This window comes from Esox lucius, chromosome 25, assembly GCF_011004845.1.
Source record: "Esox lucius isolate fEsoLuc1 chromosome 25, fEsoLuc1.pri, whole genome shotgun sequence".
In the NCBI taxonomy this organism is placed as follows: domain Eukaryota; kingdom Metazoa; phylum Chordata; class Actinopteri; order Esociformes; family Esocidae; genus Esox; species Esox lucius.
Window position 1 is genome coordinate 17,233,527 of NC_047593.1, and position 20,432 is coordinate 17,253,958.

At 39.1% G+C, this 20,432-nt stretch overlaps 1 protein-coding gene across 1 annotated transcript; it reads left to right on the forward strand.

Annotated features, from left to right (window-relative positions):
• Positions 1-15,494: 15,494 nt before the first annotated feature.
• Positions 15,495-17,040, forward strand: LOC109615165 (fibronectin-like). The gene is made up of 6 exons (XM_034290925.1): positions 15,495-15,504; positions 15,719-16,016; positions 16,139-16,181; positions 16,318-16,581; positions 16,672-16,938; positions 17,027-17,040. Exons 2-6 carry the CDS (start codon positions 15,933-15,935, stop codon positions 17,038-17,040), a joined length of 672 nt encoding a protein of 223 aa, XP_034146816.1. The 5' UTR covers positions 15,495-15,504; positions 15,719-15,932.
• Positions 17,041-20,432: the final 3,392 nt, after the last annotated feature.

The window sequence follows — 20,432 nt, forward strand, 5'->3', positions numbered from 1 at the left end:
CAGCCCCAAAACCTGAAGGATCTGGAGAAGGTCTGTATGGAGGAGTGGACCAAAATCCCTGCTGCAGTGTGTCCAAACCTGGTCAAGAACTATAGGAATTGCAAACAAAAATTCTGTACCAAATATGAAGTTCTGCTTTTCTGATGTATCAAACACTTATGTCATGCAATAAAATCTCAAATTAATTACTTAAAAATGATCAAATGTGATTTTCACAGTTGAACAGTACATATAATAAAAATTACAGACTTCTACATGCTTTGTAAGTAGGAAAACCGAGTGACAGCTAGCTCAATTTGCGGCATCGGCAGCTCGCAGTGGCATTTCCGGTGGCATTTCCGGTGGCAGGTTGAGATGCCACAGCATCTTCCCCGTTAGCAGTGGCATTTCCGGTGGCAGGTTGAGTTAGCAGTGGCATTTATAGTGGCAGGTTGAGTTAGCAGTGGCATTTGTAGTGGAATGTTGAGTTAGCAGTGGCATTTTTAGTGGCATGTTGAGTTAGCAGTGGCATTTTTAGTGGCATGTTGAGATGCCATGGCATCTTCCCCGTTAGCAGTGGCATTTATAGTGGCAGGTTGAGTTAGCAGTGGCATTTGTAGTGGCATGTTGAGTTAGCAGTGGCATTTGTAGTGGCAGGTTGAGTTAGCAGTGGCATTTTTAGTGGCATGTTGAGATGCCATAGCTTCTTCCCCGTTAGCAGTGGCATTTATAGTGGCAGGTTGAGTTGGCAGTGGCATTTGTAGTGGCATGTTGAGATGCCATGGCATCTTCCCCGTTAACAGTGGCATTTTTAGTGGCAGGTTGAGATGCCGGTGGCAGGTTGAGATGCCAACGATTTTTCCTGAGATGCCACGGCATCTTTCGCCGTTTATATGGTATTTCCGGTGGCAGCCTGAGATGCCACAAATTTACTAGACCGATTATGGGGTAGAACGGTGGCAAACAAGGGCTGTGTCCGAAATCACCCACTGCTCAACATACACAACCAAACCAGTAGCCTGTCGTAATGTAGAGGAAAGAGCATATCCGACTGCAACTGCTGGTGTTTGTAGCATTTTCTAGTGAGATACCTTATAGTTGATAATTGTTAACATTTGCCAATATTACACTTGGTAGAATTTCCATGACCCTATTTCTTCATTTTTTTCAACGTTTCTTTGATTATTTATATTTTATTTGTATTACAGTCTGTAATGTTGCAGTGCTAAGGAAAGAAATTGGTGGTAGCCTATGTTTATTTTTTTATTTAAAATGCAATGACAAAATACTTTACTCACTCAAATAAAAGACTGCAGTTTAAAGCATGATTACATTAATGGAACAATGTTTTGGCTATAGGCTTACACTTGGCAAAGCACCTGCCAATGTTTGTGGCAATTGCCACTGGCCCCCTGTGGCAGCTGTCCCTTTCTGATTGTAAATTAAACAAGATTTTGTAACAGATGAACTATCCAAAATTATTGACTTAAAACCCTCAACATTTATAGCTTACTATACTAGGTGATATTTATACGTATCTGTGCATCACAGGACTCTAATTTAAAACCATGTGCAAAGGTCTTGGTTTGAATTATTAGGCTGTATTTAGGAACAAAACTCTGTAATATAACACAATATAAAAATATTTTAACAATCACTGTTCCTCAAATCTTGTAAACAGTCTGTAATTGTTTTTATCAACACATTGTTCCCAGAAGTTGTCATAGTCCTTTTTTCTTTCAAAAACGAATGTAAAAAGTTCTGCTGGAGAATCCTCATCAAATTCCCCATCCCAGGTGTCCATCTCCTGGATGGCTTCTTTTCTTTCTTCTCTGTCCATCGAAAGGACAGCAGGGAGTTTCAGTCCTCCATTGAATGTTGCCTTATCGCACCAGTCAGCTGCAGCCAGGCTATGTAGGATAAGAAGGTTTTCCTGCAGTAAAAAAATTCTGTTATTGATAATTTATGTTTTTCCCAAGTGAAGACTTCAGACTTATAGAGCATTTACAGTACATCTGAATGAAACATTAAAATAAATTGTACCAACAAATGCTGTATTTATTAACACTGTGGGTTCCATCTAAAACCCTCCAAACTAAATGTCAGTACATATTCATAATTGTACATGTAAATAAAAAAAAGAATAAATGGTAATGCAACTAATCTGTATCCAGAGCATCTTCAATACACATCAAACAAAACAAAAAAGCTTCCTGTCACAGTAAGCAATGCTGTATTGTATGGTCAAGCAAACAACAACACTTGTCCCTCTGACTGCAACATATACACACTTATTAATATATTACAGATTGCCAATTTTGACAAGATAACTGTCCTGAGTTAAATACATTTTTGTGGGAAATGGTTTTGGGTAGGAGTTGACAAATGGTTTTACCTTTCTTGCAGCTCTGGGGAAAAAGGAAATAATCTGTAAATGTGATTTATGTAAAACATCACCTGCTAATATGCCACAGCAAGCATAATGCATTAAGTGATGTTTCATATCGAATTGCACACCAACTTCGGAAAGAACATCCTGTAGCCTACCCTTTCTTTTTCTTTGAAGGTGTGGTGGTTAGAAGCACAGATTCTGCTTGGTAACGACACATGTTGCTGTTGCCTTGCAACCACTGAATCAACACCTACAAGAAATACAATTATTTTTAATAATAAGCATGTCAGAAATTATCAGCTTCAAACCCATTAAAGTATTTAGTCTTGTATACTGTACATTTATGTACTCACTAAAATTAACAGTCATACTCAAGTACTTCAGTTTAGATTTTAACAACTATTAGCAGAAAGTCATGATTCTATTTTTCTTGTTGTGGTGTGTATTCTGGAAATTATGTTCTCCAAATTATCCAAATTGAGTGACACTTGTTGTATGGCATAACTTACTCAGTAATTAGTTTTCCTGTAAATGTAGTTGTATTATTTGTAAGAATTACATATCCTCATTATTTTACCTCTGGCAAAATGACCTCTGTTATGAATAGCTGCTTCTCAGCTACAGTTCCAGGTACTGTCAGTAATTTTTCCAGTCTCTGGATAATCTCGTCTGTCTGTGGTAATAAGTAAGTAAAAAGCATGAAAACAATTTGACAGGGGATATTAAGAAGGGTTAACAAAGAAAATTGTAAAATGTTGCACAGTCAAGGCAACATTTTAATTATTCATTACTCCCGTTCCCCCTCCTCTGCCTGAAAAGTAATGTCAATCCTTCCCTTTATAACCAGCATTCATCTGACAAAAAAGGTTTCCTTCCCAAAAATGAAAGGATATTAGTTTCAAAATCAAAATAGTTAATGTGCTCGGTTACTATAGCTTTCTTCGTCATGTTGTCCTTATATAAGGTTCTTATAAATTTGGTCTTTCAAATACAAATAGTTAATATGCTAAACATTTTCATTGTGACATGGAATATATCTCTAAAGATCCGTGACTTCAATGTATTTTCCAGTCACATACTATTGTGATTGCGATTGAAGACCCAGAGTTGTGTCCACAAATAAGACCAAAAGAGAACAGTCTACATACCTTCAGGTCATTGAATAAAGTCACATGTTTGCTGTAATGATTTCTGAGGAGAGGATCAAATCCTTTGTGTTTCCACAGATACATTTTGTTAGACAGAACATGCCCACTTAGCAAGTTTTTCTCCAGATCCTATAATAGTATAATATAAAAGTATTTTTAGAAGTTGATTCAGTTTTTACCAGCCTTGTAAAAGTTGTGAATGCCACCTCATACTAAAAACCTTGTACATTGTAACCTTGTTTTTACCGTGATCTCTTTATCTGTCATAAGGTCTTCTGCTTTAACAGCCTCCAGGATGTTGTCTCTGTTTAAGACAAAAGCATTGCAGAAATTGACTCAGTGTTTTTACATCTTTTCATTTCGAAACATTGAACTTAGATTAAATGTTACACTGGATTCAATGGACATGTAACTAGCAAACTGAGTGAGTGAGTAAAGTATTTTGTCATTGCATTTTAAATAAAAAAATAAACATAGGCTACCACCAATTTCTTTCCTTAGCACTGCAACATAACAGACTGTAATACAAATAAAATATTATAAATAATCAAAGAAACGTTGAAAAAAATGAAGAAATAGGGTCATGGAAATTCTACCAAGTGTAATATTGGCAAATGTTAACAATTATCAACTATAAGGTATCTCACTAGCAAATGCTACAAACACCAGCAGTTGAAGTCGGATATGCTCTTTCCTCTATTGAGCAGTAGGTGATTTCGGACCCAGCCCTCGGACACAGCCCATCTCAGGCTGCCACCCGAAAAAATCCCATATGAACGGCGAAAGATGCCGTGGCATCTCAGGAAAAATCGTTGGCATCTAATCCTGCCACCGGCATCTCAACCTGCCACTAAAAATGTCACTGTTAACTCAACCTGCCACTAAAAATGCCACTGCTAACTCAACATGCCACTAAAAATGCCACTGCTAACTCAACATGCCACTAAAAATGCCCCTGCTAACTCAACATGCCACTAAAAATGCCACTGCTAACTCAACATGCCACTAAAAATGCCCCTGCTAACTCAACATGCCACTAAAAATGCCACTGCTAATGGGGAAGATGCCGTGGCATCTCAACATGCCACCGGAAATGCCACTGCGAGCTGCCGATGCCGCAAATTGAGCTAGCCCCTGCTGGGAAAACCTGCAAAATCAGCAGTGTATCAAATACTTCTTCTCCCCTCCGCCCCTCATTTTGTTTTTGTCAATGTTACATGTTACGTGTATTATTTCTGTGTGGACATTACCACTCGGATTCTACGAATGCATAAATGTGATGGTGCTAACGAGGGCGGAAAATGTAAGCAAAAATTAAGGAAAACAAAAACAAGGAATAACAATTCAAGTTTCTCTTTACTTTTTTGATGAGGCAAAATAACTACACCTCAAACAGTCTGCAGGTACAACTATAGTACAGTCTGCAGGTCCAACTATAGTACAGTCTGTAGGTCCAGCTATAGTACAGTCTGTAGGTCCAACTATAGTACAGTCTGCAGGTCCAACTATAGTACAGTCTGTAGGTCCAACTATAGTACAGTCTGTAGGTCCAACTATAGTACAGTCTGCAGGTCCAACTATAGTACAGTCCGATCACACCCTGAAATGACAATTTCACAGCCATTGATGGATTTGACTCCAGAAACGATGGACTGTTCAATTATCCAATTCCTGAGCATTCTTTCTGTAGCAAGTATTCTATGAAATATATGTACCTCATGGATTGATGGTGTTTTATATATAGATCAGATCATAGAACCGATGCTGTGGTATTGGTAAGTCAAAGCACTACATTTGACCATGCTGGGCTAGTGCACTAAATAGGATTAATACAGTAAAACTTGCCGTATTCTACATGGGCCTGGTTTAATGGCCCATTAAACTATAGGATTAAAACATGTGAGCGAGAGAGCAGTGTGGAGAGAACACTGTGTAGAGAGAGGTGTGGAGAGAACACTGTGTAGAGAGAGGTGTGGAGAGAACACTGTGTAGAGAGAGGTGTGGAGAGAACACTGTGTAGAGAGAGGTGTGGAGAGAACACTGTGTAGAGAGAGGTGTGGAGAGAACACTGTGTAGAGAGAGGTGTGGAGAGAACACTGTGTAGAGAGAGGTGTGGAGAGAACACTGTGTAGAGAGAGGTGTGGAGAGAACACTGTGTAGAGAGAGGTGTGGAGAGAACACTGTGTAGAGAGAGGTGTGGAGAGAACACTGTATAAAGAGAGGTGTGGAGAGAACACTGTGTAGAGAGAGGTGTGGAGAGAACACTGTGTAGAGAGAGGTGTGGAGAGAACACTGTGTAGAGAGAGGTGTGGAGAGAACACTGTAGAGAGAGGTGTGGAGAGAACACTGTGTAGAGAGAGGTGTGGAGAGAACACTGTGTAGAGAGAGGTGTGGAGAGAATGAGATGGAGGTTAAGAAAACCATTGACCTACTAGAATTACACTGCATGTTTGGTGCTTAACACACAACCAACATAGCTATCTAAATGAAGACAGGAAAATGTATGCTTTGACTGAGCTGTCTGTGAGACAGTGACTTTTAAGGGCTTCAGTGGCTGAATATTGATAATATAATTTCCATTTGAGATTTCTTTATGCCTCCTTATTCTACTAAGGTATCTGGTGGGTCGGATGCCTCTGACCTGGTCATCCGTAAGGCAATATAAGCAAATGTTGCCTCACATTGAGTTCCTTGTTAAGAGAGGGGATTTAAAGAAGCGGACCGGCTGATTAGACCGGTTTTGGAGGTGGCCTGTGGCGATCAATAAACAAGATGTCTCACATTACCTGTTTGACAAGTAACTGCTTTCAGAGGAATATTATTTTCTAACTAAGTCCCATGATTTCAGTGGAAACATTTCTGCTGTAATGATGGTCTAGGATTGGTCCCAATGAGCCGCATTGTTACATTACAATGCGCCACCAAAATGTATCATACATAACGAAATTATTAAAACGTGACATATCTTACGAACACTATTACAACCTATCAAATGTTATGAGCGCTATTAAAACGTACAACAACATACAAATGCCAGACAAACTTATGATATTTACGAACGCTATGAAAGATAATTTTTTTAACAAAATGTTTGACCTGTGTTTCTAACCGACAACATTTGGATGAGAAGGCAGTCACCTTACCCACTTTCTCACACTGGACATGGGGATTTAGGATGAGTAACAGCTATAGCAGGGTCGCTAGAATATGTTATAAAAGCATTTTATCGTTATCGTTAGGTTAATGTTGGGCATCACAGCACTGGGGTTAGGGTTAAGGTTAGATCTCACAGCACCGGGGTTGAGGTTAGGGTTAAGGTTAGGAAACAAAAAATGTTAGGTTAAGGTTTAGTTTGGGTTACATCTCACAGCTCTGGAGTTCAAGTTAGGGTTTGGGTTACGGTTAGATAGCACATCACTGGGGTTAAGGTTAGGGTTATGGTTTGGGTTAGGATTACAAAGAAAATCACTTCAAACATATTTATGTGGTGACAACACCACTTGCTAGGTCTTGTTACAGGTTCCTCACTGGAGCAGTGGGTGGCACACCTGTCTAAGATGTGGAAGGTCGCCGGTTTGAACCACAGTTTCTGAGTATGTTTCTCCATTCTGACTCTAATGTTATTTTACTGCACGTAAAATATCTTACGAAATCCCCAGGCTAAAATGTACGTAAAATAGTCTACGTCATCCTTCTGAGACCAGGTTGGCATAACAGGTATTATTAATGAAATATGCTTTGGTAAAATATGAGCAGACCATTTCATGACCGTTCACAATAATATTGATAACCCAGTGAATTAACTTCTAAAACACGAGGTACTCTTTTGTAAATGTTTCCTCATTTTACATGACTACAGACAGAATAGTCCTTGTAGTACCGCAGATAGTGTCAAAACGTTTGTTTGACACAAAATGCAGACTGAAATAAATCAGTGGGATTGAGTTTTTGATACTTTTTGAAAAGGTTGCATTTCAGAGTTTTTTTGTAAAAACGACATGGGCAAGAAGGTTTATGTCTCATCTGAGTGCCCTTCCATAGGAGTGGGATGGTCAAGATACCAGAGGTTGAAGAACAGCTTGGGACCATGGCAGACCAGGGATGATGATTAGAGCCATTTCTCCAAATCTAAACAACAATGTAAGGGAACCAAAAAAGCAGGTTTTGGAGGAGTCCTGTGGCGATCAACAAACAAGATGTCTCACATTACCTGTTTGACAAGTCACTGTAACGGTCCCAGCCTGAGGGGACCGTTCCACTTCGTGTTTTCTGTTTGTCCTTGACTTGCTTTTAGAGGAATATTATTTTCTAACTGTAAGTCCCATGATTTCAGTGGAAATTTTTTTGCTGTAATGAGGGTTTAGGATTGGTCCCAATGAGCCGCATAACCAACCTGGTATCAGGAACCTACGTAGACTATTTTACGAAAATCCATGGCACCCGATTTCGTATGATATGTGACGTTACGTTAGGTTACATTACAATGCGCCACCAAAATGTATGATACATTACGAAATTATTAAAACGTAACACATCTTAAGAACGTTATTACAACGTATCAATTGTTACAATAACATACGAACGCCAGACAAACGTATGATATTTACGAACGCTATGAAAGACGATTTTTTAACAAAATGTTTGACCTGTGTTTCTAACCAGCAAACGTTTGGATGAAATGGCAATCACCATACACACTTTGTGGGGATTTAGGATGAGTAACAGCAATAGCAGGGTCGCTAGAATATGTTATAAAAGCATTTTATCATTAACGTTGGGTTAACGTTGGGCATCACAGCACTGGGGTTAGGGTTAAGATTAGATCTCACAGCACCGGGGTTAAGGTTAGGGTTAAGGTTTGGGCTATGGTTTGGAAACAAAAAATGTTAGGTTAAGGTTTAGTTTGGGTTTTGTCTCACAGCTCTGGGGTTAAGGTTAGGGTTATGGTTTGGGTTAGGATTACAAAGAAAATCACTTCAAACATATTTATGTTGTGACAACACCACTCACCAGGTCTTGTTACAGGTTCCTCACTGGACCAGTGGGTAGCACACATTTTAAACTCTTGATTGATATTGTAAGCATGTAAACTGATTTTAAACTCTTGATTGATATTGTTAGCATGTAAACTCTTGATTAATATTGTGAATAAATTCTCCTCAATCTTTTCTATAAGTGTCTGATGCATACTTTTGGAATAACCATAATAACGAGAATTAGGAGGATGGAGCAGCTAATGAAAAATATATATTTTAATCCTGCTCACCCGGGGTCTTTCGGAGAAAAGGAGCAACTTCAGAGAGATCTATTGCGCTAAAAACAGGATGTAGTATAAGTGACCTGTAACTGATTGGCTGTCCGGCCAGGACGACTATACTCTCCATAAGCCAGTGAGAAAATTCTTCCCACGAAATAGGGTGTTTACCACTCATCGTTTATTCCAATTTCAGGCCGACTTGTGTGATATGCAGCTTTTGCTGATAAAAATGATGGAAATCACTAAATGTTAACTGTAATAGATATTTTCTCAAAAGTAGCTTTTGTGAGAGTGTTCAAAAATAAGAGCAGAGCTGAAGTGATTAGGGCTTTGCATCTATTTTGAAAGAGAGTGGAATTCCCAAGAACTCTGGAAAGGAGTTCTTTAATCGTACATTAAAAAAATTAATGAATGAGCACAATATTATCCATTTTGCTTCGGCCAGGTTCAGATTCAAAAGCTTCTGTTATTGAACAAGGTTTGGGGGTCCCAGCCCCTGTGGAATTTAGAGCCATGACTGCAAAGGATTTCAAACTGTTGTCCTAACTGTGCTTGACAAGTAATAGGTGATTTGATTGGTTTATGGTTGCTATTGTGGGCGCAGAGGGGGTTTCCCTTCCCAAAACGTGATGTCCAGCAAGTGGCCTTTGATTTTGCAGCCAAGAACAACATATCTGGTTTCTCCAAGACAGCAGGGAGGGCCGGATATTACTGGTTTCAGAACTTTCTAAAGCGCAACCCAGAGCTTGGATGAAGGACTATGAAGGATTATTGTTCACGCACACACACACACATACATACACATACACACACACACACACACATACACCCACACACACATACACCCACACACACACACCACTGACATCAGTTCACTGATCTATGCTGTTCCAAAATTGACTTTTTTTTAATTGCACATTTGAATATGTGGGTTTGCACCCAAAATGTTTTTTTTTTAATGGCACATATGAATATGTTTGTTTAATGCAGTTTAAATGTTATGTGGCTGTATAACAACTGTGTTTTAAAATTAAAATGTATGATAAATTACTATTTCCCTTTGCAGTTTGACTGGCCCATTATACCTGAAACAACTGGCCCATTTTACATGAAACTGCTCATGCAAAGAAATTTGGCACAGCTGTAGGCCCTAAATAATTATATTATTATATGGTATTTTATTATTGTCCCCAAACGATTTACCAAAAAGTGGCCCAATTTAGCTGATATAACCCCATATATGTTTTGGCCTCCAATTGTTCATTTGTTCTATACTTCTATTCCAGAGTACATTAAATCATTATTAAGATTTGTGAATTTCAATAAAAACCTGAAAAATATATGTGTTCCAAAACTTTTGTCCAGTATGTATGTTTTCAAATCTGTTTTTTGTACTTTACAAATGCATTGTGACATTCATCGAACTAGCTTGAAAAAAGACATGTTATACTGTCAAACTGTATGTTGCTGTTTTCCCTTCATACTCTCCTGACCTGTTTGCGTTAATAGCTTTTGCGTCATTCCCCAAAGGGAATTGGGAAACAATGCAATGATACAAGCCTACCTCCTCATAGGTTTGAACATTGCCCTCCCGATCTAGGAATTTTAGAACATCATTTTGTCCCTGCCCGATAGTAATCATCTATACAAGACAGCTACAGGGAAAAGCAGGTGATCGATTAACGAATTATTTAAGATATTGTAGTCGGACATGCGTTTAAAAACAAAGTTACTTGGTTCTTCGTTGGTTTTACATAATATGAACCAGGAAGTATAGGCTGTATGCTTGTGTTCGATATATTGTGGAAGACTTACATGCTTGTTTTACTTGACCTGGGAATGTAACTGTTTATACAGAAACTTGAGTGCACAGTAAGTATTTGTAAACTAAGAATAGATTTAGCAGCATGGCTCATGTAAAATGTGGTAGAATGAAACCGAAACACGGGGGATATGGTTAACTTAAGATATTGGTAGAGAAATTGGGAAATATAGGCCATTAAGAAATAACAGGTGAGTTTACTCACCTTACTTACAACAATTTGGGCAATTCAGTACATTAAGGGTGATCGTATTCACGGGCTACCAGGACCTAAATCTGTCATGTAACTAGCTGATTCTATTTCGTACACTCAACCAGATGCTCAACATCTGGTGATTTCTTATTTTTAAGTGAATTTATTTCTACGGCTGTGTACAGTAGTGATGTGCAGTTCGCAAAAGATTTGTTCATTTTGAACGAATCGGTGTAGTGACTCGTTCATTTGAACGTTTGGCAGCGGATTTCTACATGATCACTTGCTTCACACCCGGCCCAGTTCTCCGATCAACGTCTATGTACATTCGCTGAGAACAGTAGGTAGACCAAGACAGGAACATCACAAAGACATGTTGGTAACTGATAATTTTGGCCATTACTACGGTGGGCAACTGTACATTACTGATTCGAAATCCTTACTGAACGACCCGAAAAGATGAGAGTCAGTAAAAAGAGTCGAACTTCCCATCACTAGTGAACAGGTAGACAGTCTTATATATACAACACAAGTGACGACTGTTTTCTGAGACTCCATTGACCTTGTGTTATCAGTGGGAGGTCCAATCATAAATATCTATGGATCCAGCGAAATCCTTGTAGCGTTTGTCATCTCGCGGGAACAGGCATTGGTGCGTGGCTAGAGGTCCAAGGCAGGTTGGAATAATTTACATATAGGGAGGAACCAGGGAAACTGGTCCTAAGGAAGATGTAGTGAGATACATTCTACCTTATGTAGACACTATAAATCTCAGAGGTATTGTTGAGTTTTTAGTTAATAGTCGATTAAACACAATATGAAATCATGACTGAAAAAACAACCACATTGTAGTGTGCACTTGTAAATAGGTTATTCTAAATCCAATATTTAATCAAGTCTAATGTTGAGGCAAGGAGAGTACCTCAGCAGTGCTGGACAGATATTTGTGTTCTTTGGCCAACTAGTTAACATTACTGTTAATCCAGTCCATATTTATGTGTAGGTTGTTATTCATACACTCAGTATCCTTCTGTATTCCCACAATGAGTTTAACAAACAATTTCAGATAGCCATTCTGTAGATAATACAGCATGAAGGGAACTAATGGGCTTTTTACCCATTTTTGTTAATTCATGGTTAGTGTAGATCAGCAGTGTTTTTTGTTTATAGATTTAAATGTACAGTGGGGAGAACCAGTATTTGATACACTGCTGATTTTGCAGGTTTTCCTACTTACAAAGTATGTAGAAGTCTGTAATTTTTATCATAGGTACACTATAAACTGTGAGAGATGGAATCTAAAACAAAAATCCAGAAAATCACATTGTATGATTTTTAAACTATTAATTTAGATGTTATTGCATGACATAAGTATTTGATCACCTACCAACCAGTAAGAATTCCGGCTCTCACAGACTGTTAGTTTTTCTTTAAGAAGCCCTCCTGTTCTCTACTCATTACCTGTATTAACTGCACCTGTTTGAACTCGTTACCTGTTTAAAAGACACCTGTCCACGCACTTAATCAAACAGACTCCATCCTCTCCACAATGGCCAAGACCAGAGAGCTTTGTAAGGACATCAGGGATAAAATTGTAGACCTGCACAAGGCTGGGATGGGCTACAGGACAATAGACAAGCAGCTTGCTGAGAAGGCAACAACTGTTGGTGCAGTTATTAGAAAATGGAAGAAGTTAATGATGACGGTCAATCTCCCTCGGTCTGGGGCTCCATGCAAGATCTCACCTCGTGGGGCATCAATGATCATGAGGAAGGTGAGGCATCAGCCCAGAACTACACAGCAGGACCTGGTCAATGACCTGAAGAGAGCTGGGACCACAGTCTCAAAGAAAACCATTAGTAACACACTACACCATCATGGATTAAAATCCTGTAGCACACGCAAGGTACCTCTGCTCAAGCCAGCGCATGTCCAGGCCCGTCTGAAGTTTGCCAATGACCATCTGGATGATCCAGTGGAGGAATGGGAGAAGATCATGTGGTCTGATGAGACAAAAATAGAGCTTTTTGGTCTGAACTCCACTCGCCATGTGTTTGGAGGAAGAAGAAGAAGGATGAGTACAACCCAAAGAACACCATCCCAACCGTGAAGCATGGAGGTGGAAACATCATTCTTTGGGGATGCTTTTCTGCAAAGGGGACATGATGACTGCACCGTATTGAGGGGAGGATGGATGGGGCCATGTATCGTGAGATCTTGGCCAACAACCTCCTTCCCTCAGTAAGAGCATTGAAGATGGGTCGTGGCTGGGTCTTCCAGCATGACAACGACCCGAAACACACAGCCAGGGCAACTAAGGAGTTGCTCTGTAAGAAGCATCTCAAGGTCCTGGAGTGGCCTAGCCAGTCTCCAGACCTGAACCCAATAGAAAATATTTGGAGGGAGCTGAAAGTCCGTATTGCCCAGCAACAGCCCCAAAACCTGAAGGATCTGGAGAAGGTCTGTATGGAGGAGTGTGTGCAAACCTGGTCAAGAACTACAGGAAATGTATGATCTCTGTAATTGCAAACAAAGGTTTCTGTACCAAATATTAAGTTCTGCTTTTCTCATGTATCAAATACTTGTGTCATGCAATAAAATGCAAATTAATTACTTAAAAATCTAACAATGTGATTTTCTTGATTTTTGTTTTAGATTCTGTCACTCACAGTTGAGAGTACTTATGATAAAAAAGACTTCTACATGCTTTGTAAGTTGGAAACCCTGCAAAATCGGCCGTGTATAAAATACTTGTTCTCCCCACTGTAGGTTATTTACTCTTACACTTGTTATTTACAGATTTATGTCTGTTTAGAGCCATCCATATTGTCAGGATTGGAAGCCTCCTCTCTTTGTTAAAATGAGTTCTCTACTGCCGGAGAATGGGAGTCCTGGAGACACTATAGAAAGACATCAGTATGGATCACCACACAAAGGTCTGGATGAGACCCTGGGGGACCCTGATATGAGGTCTGTAAGTCTGTGTGTGTCTGCGCGTAAGCGTGTGCATTGTTCTCTACATTAAGAACAAGCTGACTTCAGTATGTCATTGTAGCTGCCATGTTATCTAAGGACATTGGCCTGTTACTCTCACCTCATGTTACTTTAGTCTGAAATCCCCCTACTACTTCATACTATTATCTGATTTAACTGTCTGCAGTCTCCAGTCATAGTTACCGTTGATAATATTTATTTGTATTAGTATGGAGTCTTAATTCAATGATCCATTTCATAAAATAATAAAAGTCCTCAATTTATAGTTGCATTACAAATCATTTTCAGTTCACATTGTCCATGTCCACCCAGCAGTGGGTCCAGAGGACTATTGGAGAGAACAGGAGATCTAAAGGACCTACAATGGACATTGATGTTCTTTTTTCCTCACAATTCACACTTGATTAAAAGTTACTGTGGTGAGAAAGTTTGTGAAGCCTTTTGAATTACCTGCATAAATGACTCCTAAACTACAGTCTGATGTTAATTTTATTTAGTTATACCCAAACATTAGGGCTTAGTAGACCAAAAAAATAACTGTTGATCCAGAGTATTTAGAAATGTGAAATGTAAACAAAATCATGAAATCACACTTTAAACAATCAAATCATAGCCACATGACACCTAATAACACATTTTGCCTACCAGAATATGTCAACAATTCTCTGTAAAAGACCCAGATGTTAGAAAGTACAATAGATTTGTACAAGTCCTTAGCTGTTACCTACTCTCACCTCCCTGACCGTTATACGACAGGGCCTTGTGGTTATCTTTGCTGGATGTCTGCTCCTAGGAGATTAGCAGTGACTTCTCCATTAGTACACAGTCTGTCTGACTGTAGACTGTTGGAGGTCTGTAGATTGAATTCTCCCTTCCCTTCTGACATTTGAATGATGCATCTGGGAGTTCAGGATTTTTTGTAGGTACCAAAACTAATCATTATCTCATGCAAACTATTGTTTTGTGACTGATCAACATTACCATTTATTTCTATATAGTCTGTTTACGAAGAGATTACTAGTTTATAAAGGTTTTGGATTTCCTAAATTTCCTAGAATTCCTTAACCTGAATAAACACTACAACCAGTGGATGCTATGCAATGAATGGTGTATTTGGGCTGATTCAGTCAAACGGACACAGTTAAATAAATGGACATTTCTGCCACAAACGCACATGCAGCTATGGATAATAAGACAGAGGACTTGAGGGGATTACCTAATTGTTACTCATAAAGGATTTTATCTTGAATTGAACAATTACAGCATTGGGCCTTATTATCTACTGGGTTTTACTCCACATATTTTGACCAAGGTGGTTAGCTAACATTGTAGCTGTGCTGCGTTATGGATGAAAGAGACAAAATACTGAATTTTATTTGAATATTTACAACATTTGAACTGTGACTGTTGTATAATTTGCAGAGTCTTCTCAGAGACAGCAGAGTCTATATCCTCTGGTTACTCATCAATAAAGAGCGACAAATCTCAAAATAACCCTACTACTTTCATAGCCGAGTCCTCATTGCAAAATGAAGGGTGAGATTAAACATGCTATAGTCTACCTTGGATTGTCAGAATAGCATTTAATGATTTTGTGAAATGTCATATTATTTCTTGTGCTATTTGCAGAGTCCATCCAGGAATAGCAGAGTCTATTTCCTTTGGTTATGTGTCAATGAAAAGTGACAAATCAATGGAGCAACCTATTAATTTCAAAGGGTGAGAATGACCTTTTCACCAGATGTTAGCTTCAGTATATCCCTGTCATCATGTAATAATATTGCTCACCTCATGACAAGATATAAACACACATCATAATGACCCAGTTATCAATTGTTCTGCTGTGTTATGCAATCAGGCTGTTGTTTCAGTTGGTATATGGTTTTGATCAATTTAATACATATTAAAGTGTTTTTCCCCTACATACAATCAGACCAGGAGAGGTGCTCTGTGAAGTCTGCTCTTCGGTCAAAGCTGTGAAGTTCTGTCAAAGCTGTTCTGTATTCTACTGTGAGACCCACGTTAGACAGCACTACACAGTACCTAAACTCCAGAGACACATACTGGTAGAGGTGACTGGTGACCTGGAGGAGAAAATCTGTCAGAAGCATCACAGACCTCTGGAGGTGTTCTGCAGGACAGACCAGATGTTTATCTGTAGTCTCTGTTCAGCCACAAAGCACGGAGGACATGATACATACCATGATCAGATGAAGAAATCAGAAATACAGGTAGTTACCAGGATCTTCTGTTCATTGTATGATGTGAAAATGGTCCATGATTACAAGGGCTCTATGTGTCAAAATCCACCTCTTATTTCTCAGATTAATTGGGTCTTGCTTTGTTTACTCAGAGTTTTGAAAGAAACAAAAACCAAATTCTGACCTCAGACTATGGTAAGTGTATATTGTAGGATAATTAAATAAGGATTTTTAAATAAAATTTGAAGCATATGAATAATATTAACAGTCTGAGTTTGTGATTTAAGTGTTTTTTGGTCATTTTGTTTCTCTCCCATTGTCTTTTAACCAGAGGTCGGTCCTCCTGAGAACATCCAGGCCCAGTTGCTGACATCTGACTCTGTGTCTCTGAGCTGGAGTTCTCCTCAGCGGGCCGAAGGACCACAGAAGTTCAGAGTGACCTGGGAATGTGGTAGGGAGAAAATCTCCTCAAGAGTGAAAGGAGGTCATCTTGAAATCACCAGCCTGAAACCTGGTGAGAAGTACCTGTTCACCGTGGCCACAGAGGGAGATGATGGTCAACTAAGCAGATGTATTTCTACATCTTTAACCACAGGTAAAGAGTTTGGATATAGTCATGTTTTACTGGCATACATTGTATCTTCAGTACTTAGATTTATTTTATTTATTAATCTTTATGTTTCAGTGGTCCCACCCAGAGACTTAAAGGTTGATAATGTGGAATCCACCTCCTTCAGTCTCCACTGGACCAAGGGTAAAGGAATGGAGACAGTCCCACAGCGTTTCCTCATATCCTACAGCAGCCCAGGAACCGACCCCCATGCAGTGAATACAGAGGGGTGTTACTGGACCTTCTCAAACCTGCAACCTGGCACACAGTACACTGTTGATGTTGTAACTGTCCTGACCAATGGGGAAGAGAGTGAACCTGTTTCTATTACCATCTGCACAGGTAATAGATTCATTGTATTTAAGCATTATCTCCTTACCAGTAACTATAAGATATAAGACATGAGGGGTGTGGTATATGACCAATATAGTAGACATCCTGTGATGTCTTGTTGCTATTATAACCCTTTACCAACACCATTAGAACTGTATTGCTTTATCATACAGATGGTAGATGTCAGCAGCTGCTCAACATTTCAGGGTCTCAATTGTCGTATTTTTCGTTTCATAATGCTCCAGATGTTTTCAGTGGGTGACAGGTCTGGACTGCAGGCAGGCCAGTTTAGCACCCAGACTCATTTAATACAGAGCCATGCTCTTGTAATATGTGCAAAATGTGGTTTGTCCTCATCTTGCTGAAATAAGGGTTTCAATTATTTCTATATCATTGCATTCTGTTTTAAATGTTTACATTTTACTCAGCATCACATTTTTTTTGGAATCAGGGATGTGACATTTGTCTTTTACTATAATGTATTACTGTAACACTGATAGTCATGTATTTTCTTAGTTGTTCCTCCTCCTGTCTGTTGTCTCAGTGGACACCACATCAGCTACTGTCAACTGGGTACATCCACCAGGATTGGACCAAACCCATCCATATTACCAGATCTCCTACCACTGTCCAGGGACAGAACCAAAAATCATTACCACATCTACAACCAGCATCACCCTATCTGATCTGAGACCTGCTACTGAGTACTCTGTCACTGTATGGATTGTGATGAACAATGGAATGAAAAGTAAACCTGTGTCAACATCCCTCACTACAAGTAAGTAGACTCATTTTAGAAAAATTATTTTTTAAATTCCATTTCCAGGCAGGTCTCTAGTTCAGTTGTCTCAGTACCAGTTCACATGACTGATACAAACCCAAAGTCTTTAGAAAGAGCAATATCTGACAATGCCCAATCCTCATATCTCAAGACAAAAACATTTAGGAAAATGACAAGAAGTGTGACTTTCTAGCAGTGTAAATGGCAGAGTTTACCCTCCATTATGTATTCAGTATATCACTAGCTGTGCTACTATATGTTCTTCTACAATGAAGGATATTACCATCATGCAAAAACCATTTAGGAGTGGAAATGCCCACCAGAGACTGTGTATGGATTTAATGGCCCTAGACATGTTTAAAGGCTTTGGGAGCTTTATCAGTCAATAACACATGTAAATTATTTTATTGAAGAAAGTAAATGTAAAAAAATTCAATTTTAGCTAAATGATATTTGATTGGGGTTTGCTGAATTGAAACAAATTATTGATAATCATTGTGTTTTTTTTTTTAATCTATGAACAGGATATCATCCCAGTGAGCTGTTGTCAAAGGCCGGACCTTTTCTTTATAAGGTCTATATGAAGAAATACTGACTAAGTAAATTAGGAACAGTTTTTAAAGGAGTGTGCGATGGCAATTTCTAAAGTGCAAAACAGTTCTTTGAAAATGGTAGGTAAGACAGGAGAAATCAATTGCGCAATAAACGGTTTAATATACTTGCAAGGAGAGAGTACGCAGGTTACAAAGTAACAGTGAATAGTCTCTAACTTAATATAGTTCATATAACAGTATATATCACATAGGAAAAAGGGGTGTGGTAAGATGCTGCCATCTGTCTCATGTCAATCAAACACATTCCCTTTGCAAATTCTATGTTCCCCCACCTTATCCTTCCTGCCATAATGTTTACTGTAGTGTTTACCCAAAGGGGCCAACTGACATTACTCCCCCCAATGACCACATTCCTGAGGAACAAAAGACTGACACCCTTCTTCTAGGCAGGAGGACATGGCCCAAATACCTGTTAATCCTCTGATATTATACAGACATGTGTGTCACAATCAAAGTAAAGATCTACATCTCAGCCAAATGGAAAGACAGGCATTTCTCAAATGTACCTTAGTTCAAAATTACCATAACAAGTGGCTATTTGAACACATTGTCAACCAACTTTTAAAAGAGAGCAGACTGGAGATGCTGGAGAAAAAACAACTTACAGAGATAGTGAAGTTAATTACTAATAACATAGAAATAGTCAGAAATACAACAAAAACTGATAATGATATCAAGATGTTTATTCAGTACCTTTGTTTTGCCCTTGGAGACAAGCTTGTCCTTCCCAAGGATGCTCTTGATTCCATCATGACTCTGAACTATAGTACAGTCTGTAGGTCTAACTACAGGTGCTGGTCATAAAATTTGAATATCATCAAAAAGTTGATTTATTTCAGTTATTCCATTCAAAAAGTTAAACTTGTATAATGTATACATTCATTCCACACAGACTGATATATTTCAAGTGTTTATTTTAATTTTGATGATTATAACTGACAACTAATGAAAACCCCAAATTCAGTATCTCAGAAAATTTGAATATTGTGAATAGGTTCCATATTGAAGACACCTGGTGCCACCCTCTAATCAGCTAATTAACTCAAAACACCTGCAAAGTCCTTTAAATGGTCTCTCAGTCTAGTTCTGTAGGCTACACAATCATGGGGAAGACTGCTGACTTGACAGCTGTCCAAAAGACGACCACTGACACCTTGCACAAGGAGGGCAAGACACAAAAGGTCATTGCTAAAGAGGCTGGCTGTTCACATAGCTCTGTGTCCAAGCACATTAATAGAGAGGCGAAGGGAAGGAAAAGATGTGGTAGAAAAAAGTGTACAAGAAATAGGAATAACCGCACCCTGGAGAGGATTATGAAACAAAACCCATTCAAAAATGTGGGGGAGATTCACAAAGAGAGGACAGCAGCTGGAGTCAGTGATTCAAGAACCACCACGCACAGACGTATGCAAGACATGGGTTTCAGCTGTTGCATTCCTTGTGTCAAGACACTCTTGAACAAGACACAGCGTCAGAAGCATCTCGCCTGGGCTAAAGACAAAAAGGACTGGACTGCTGCTGAGTGGTCCAAAGTTATGTTCTCTGGTGAAAGTAAAAAAATAAATAAATCCAGAGTCTGGAAGAAGAGAGGAGAGGCACAGAATCCACGTTGCTTAAAGTCCAGTGCAAAGTTTCCACAGTCAGTGATGGTTTGGGGTGCAATGTAATCTGCTGGTGTTGGTCCACTGTTTTCTGAGGTCCAAGGTCAACACAACCGTCTACCAGGAAGTTTTAGAGCACTTCATGCAACTTTATGGAGATGCAGATTTCATTTTCCAACAGGAATTGGCACCTGCACACAGTGCCAAAGCTACCAGTACCTGGTTTAAGGACCATGGTATGCCTGTTCTTAATTGGCCAGCAAACTCGCCTAACCTTAACACTATAGAAAATCTATGGGGTATTGTGAAGAGGAAGATGCGATACGCCAGACCCAACAATGCAGAAGAGCAGAAGGCCACTAGAGCAACCTGGGCTCTCATAACACCTGAGCAGTGCCACAGACTGATCGACTCCATGCCACGCCACATTGATGCAGTATTTCAGGCAAAAGGAGCCCCAACTAAGTATTGAGTTCTGTACATGCTCATACTTTTCATGTTCATACT

Coding starts and splice junctions, on each gene's coding strand:
- LOC109615165 (XM_034290925.1), top strand. CDS start 15,933: ATGTTTATCTGTAGTCTCTGTTCAGCCACAAAGCACGGAGGACATGAT. Junction 16,182..16,317: donor AATTCTGACCTCAGACTATG/GTAAGTGTATAT, acceptor TCTTTTAACCAG/AGGTCGGTCCTCCTGAGAAC. Junction 16,582..16,671: donor TTCTACATCTTTAACCACAG/GTAAAGAGTTTG, acceptor TTTATGTTTCAG/TGGTCCCACCCAGAGACTTA.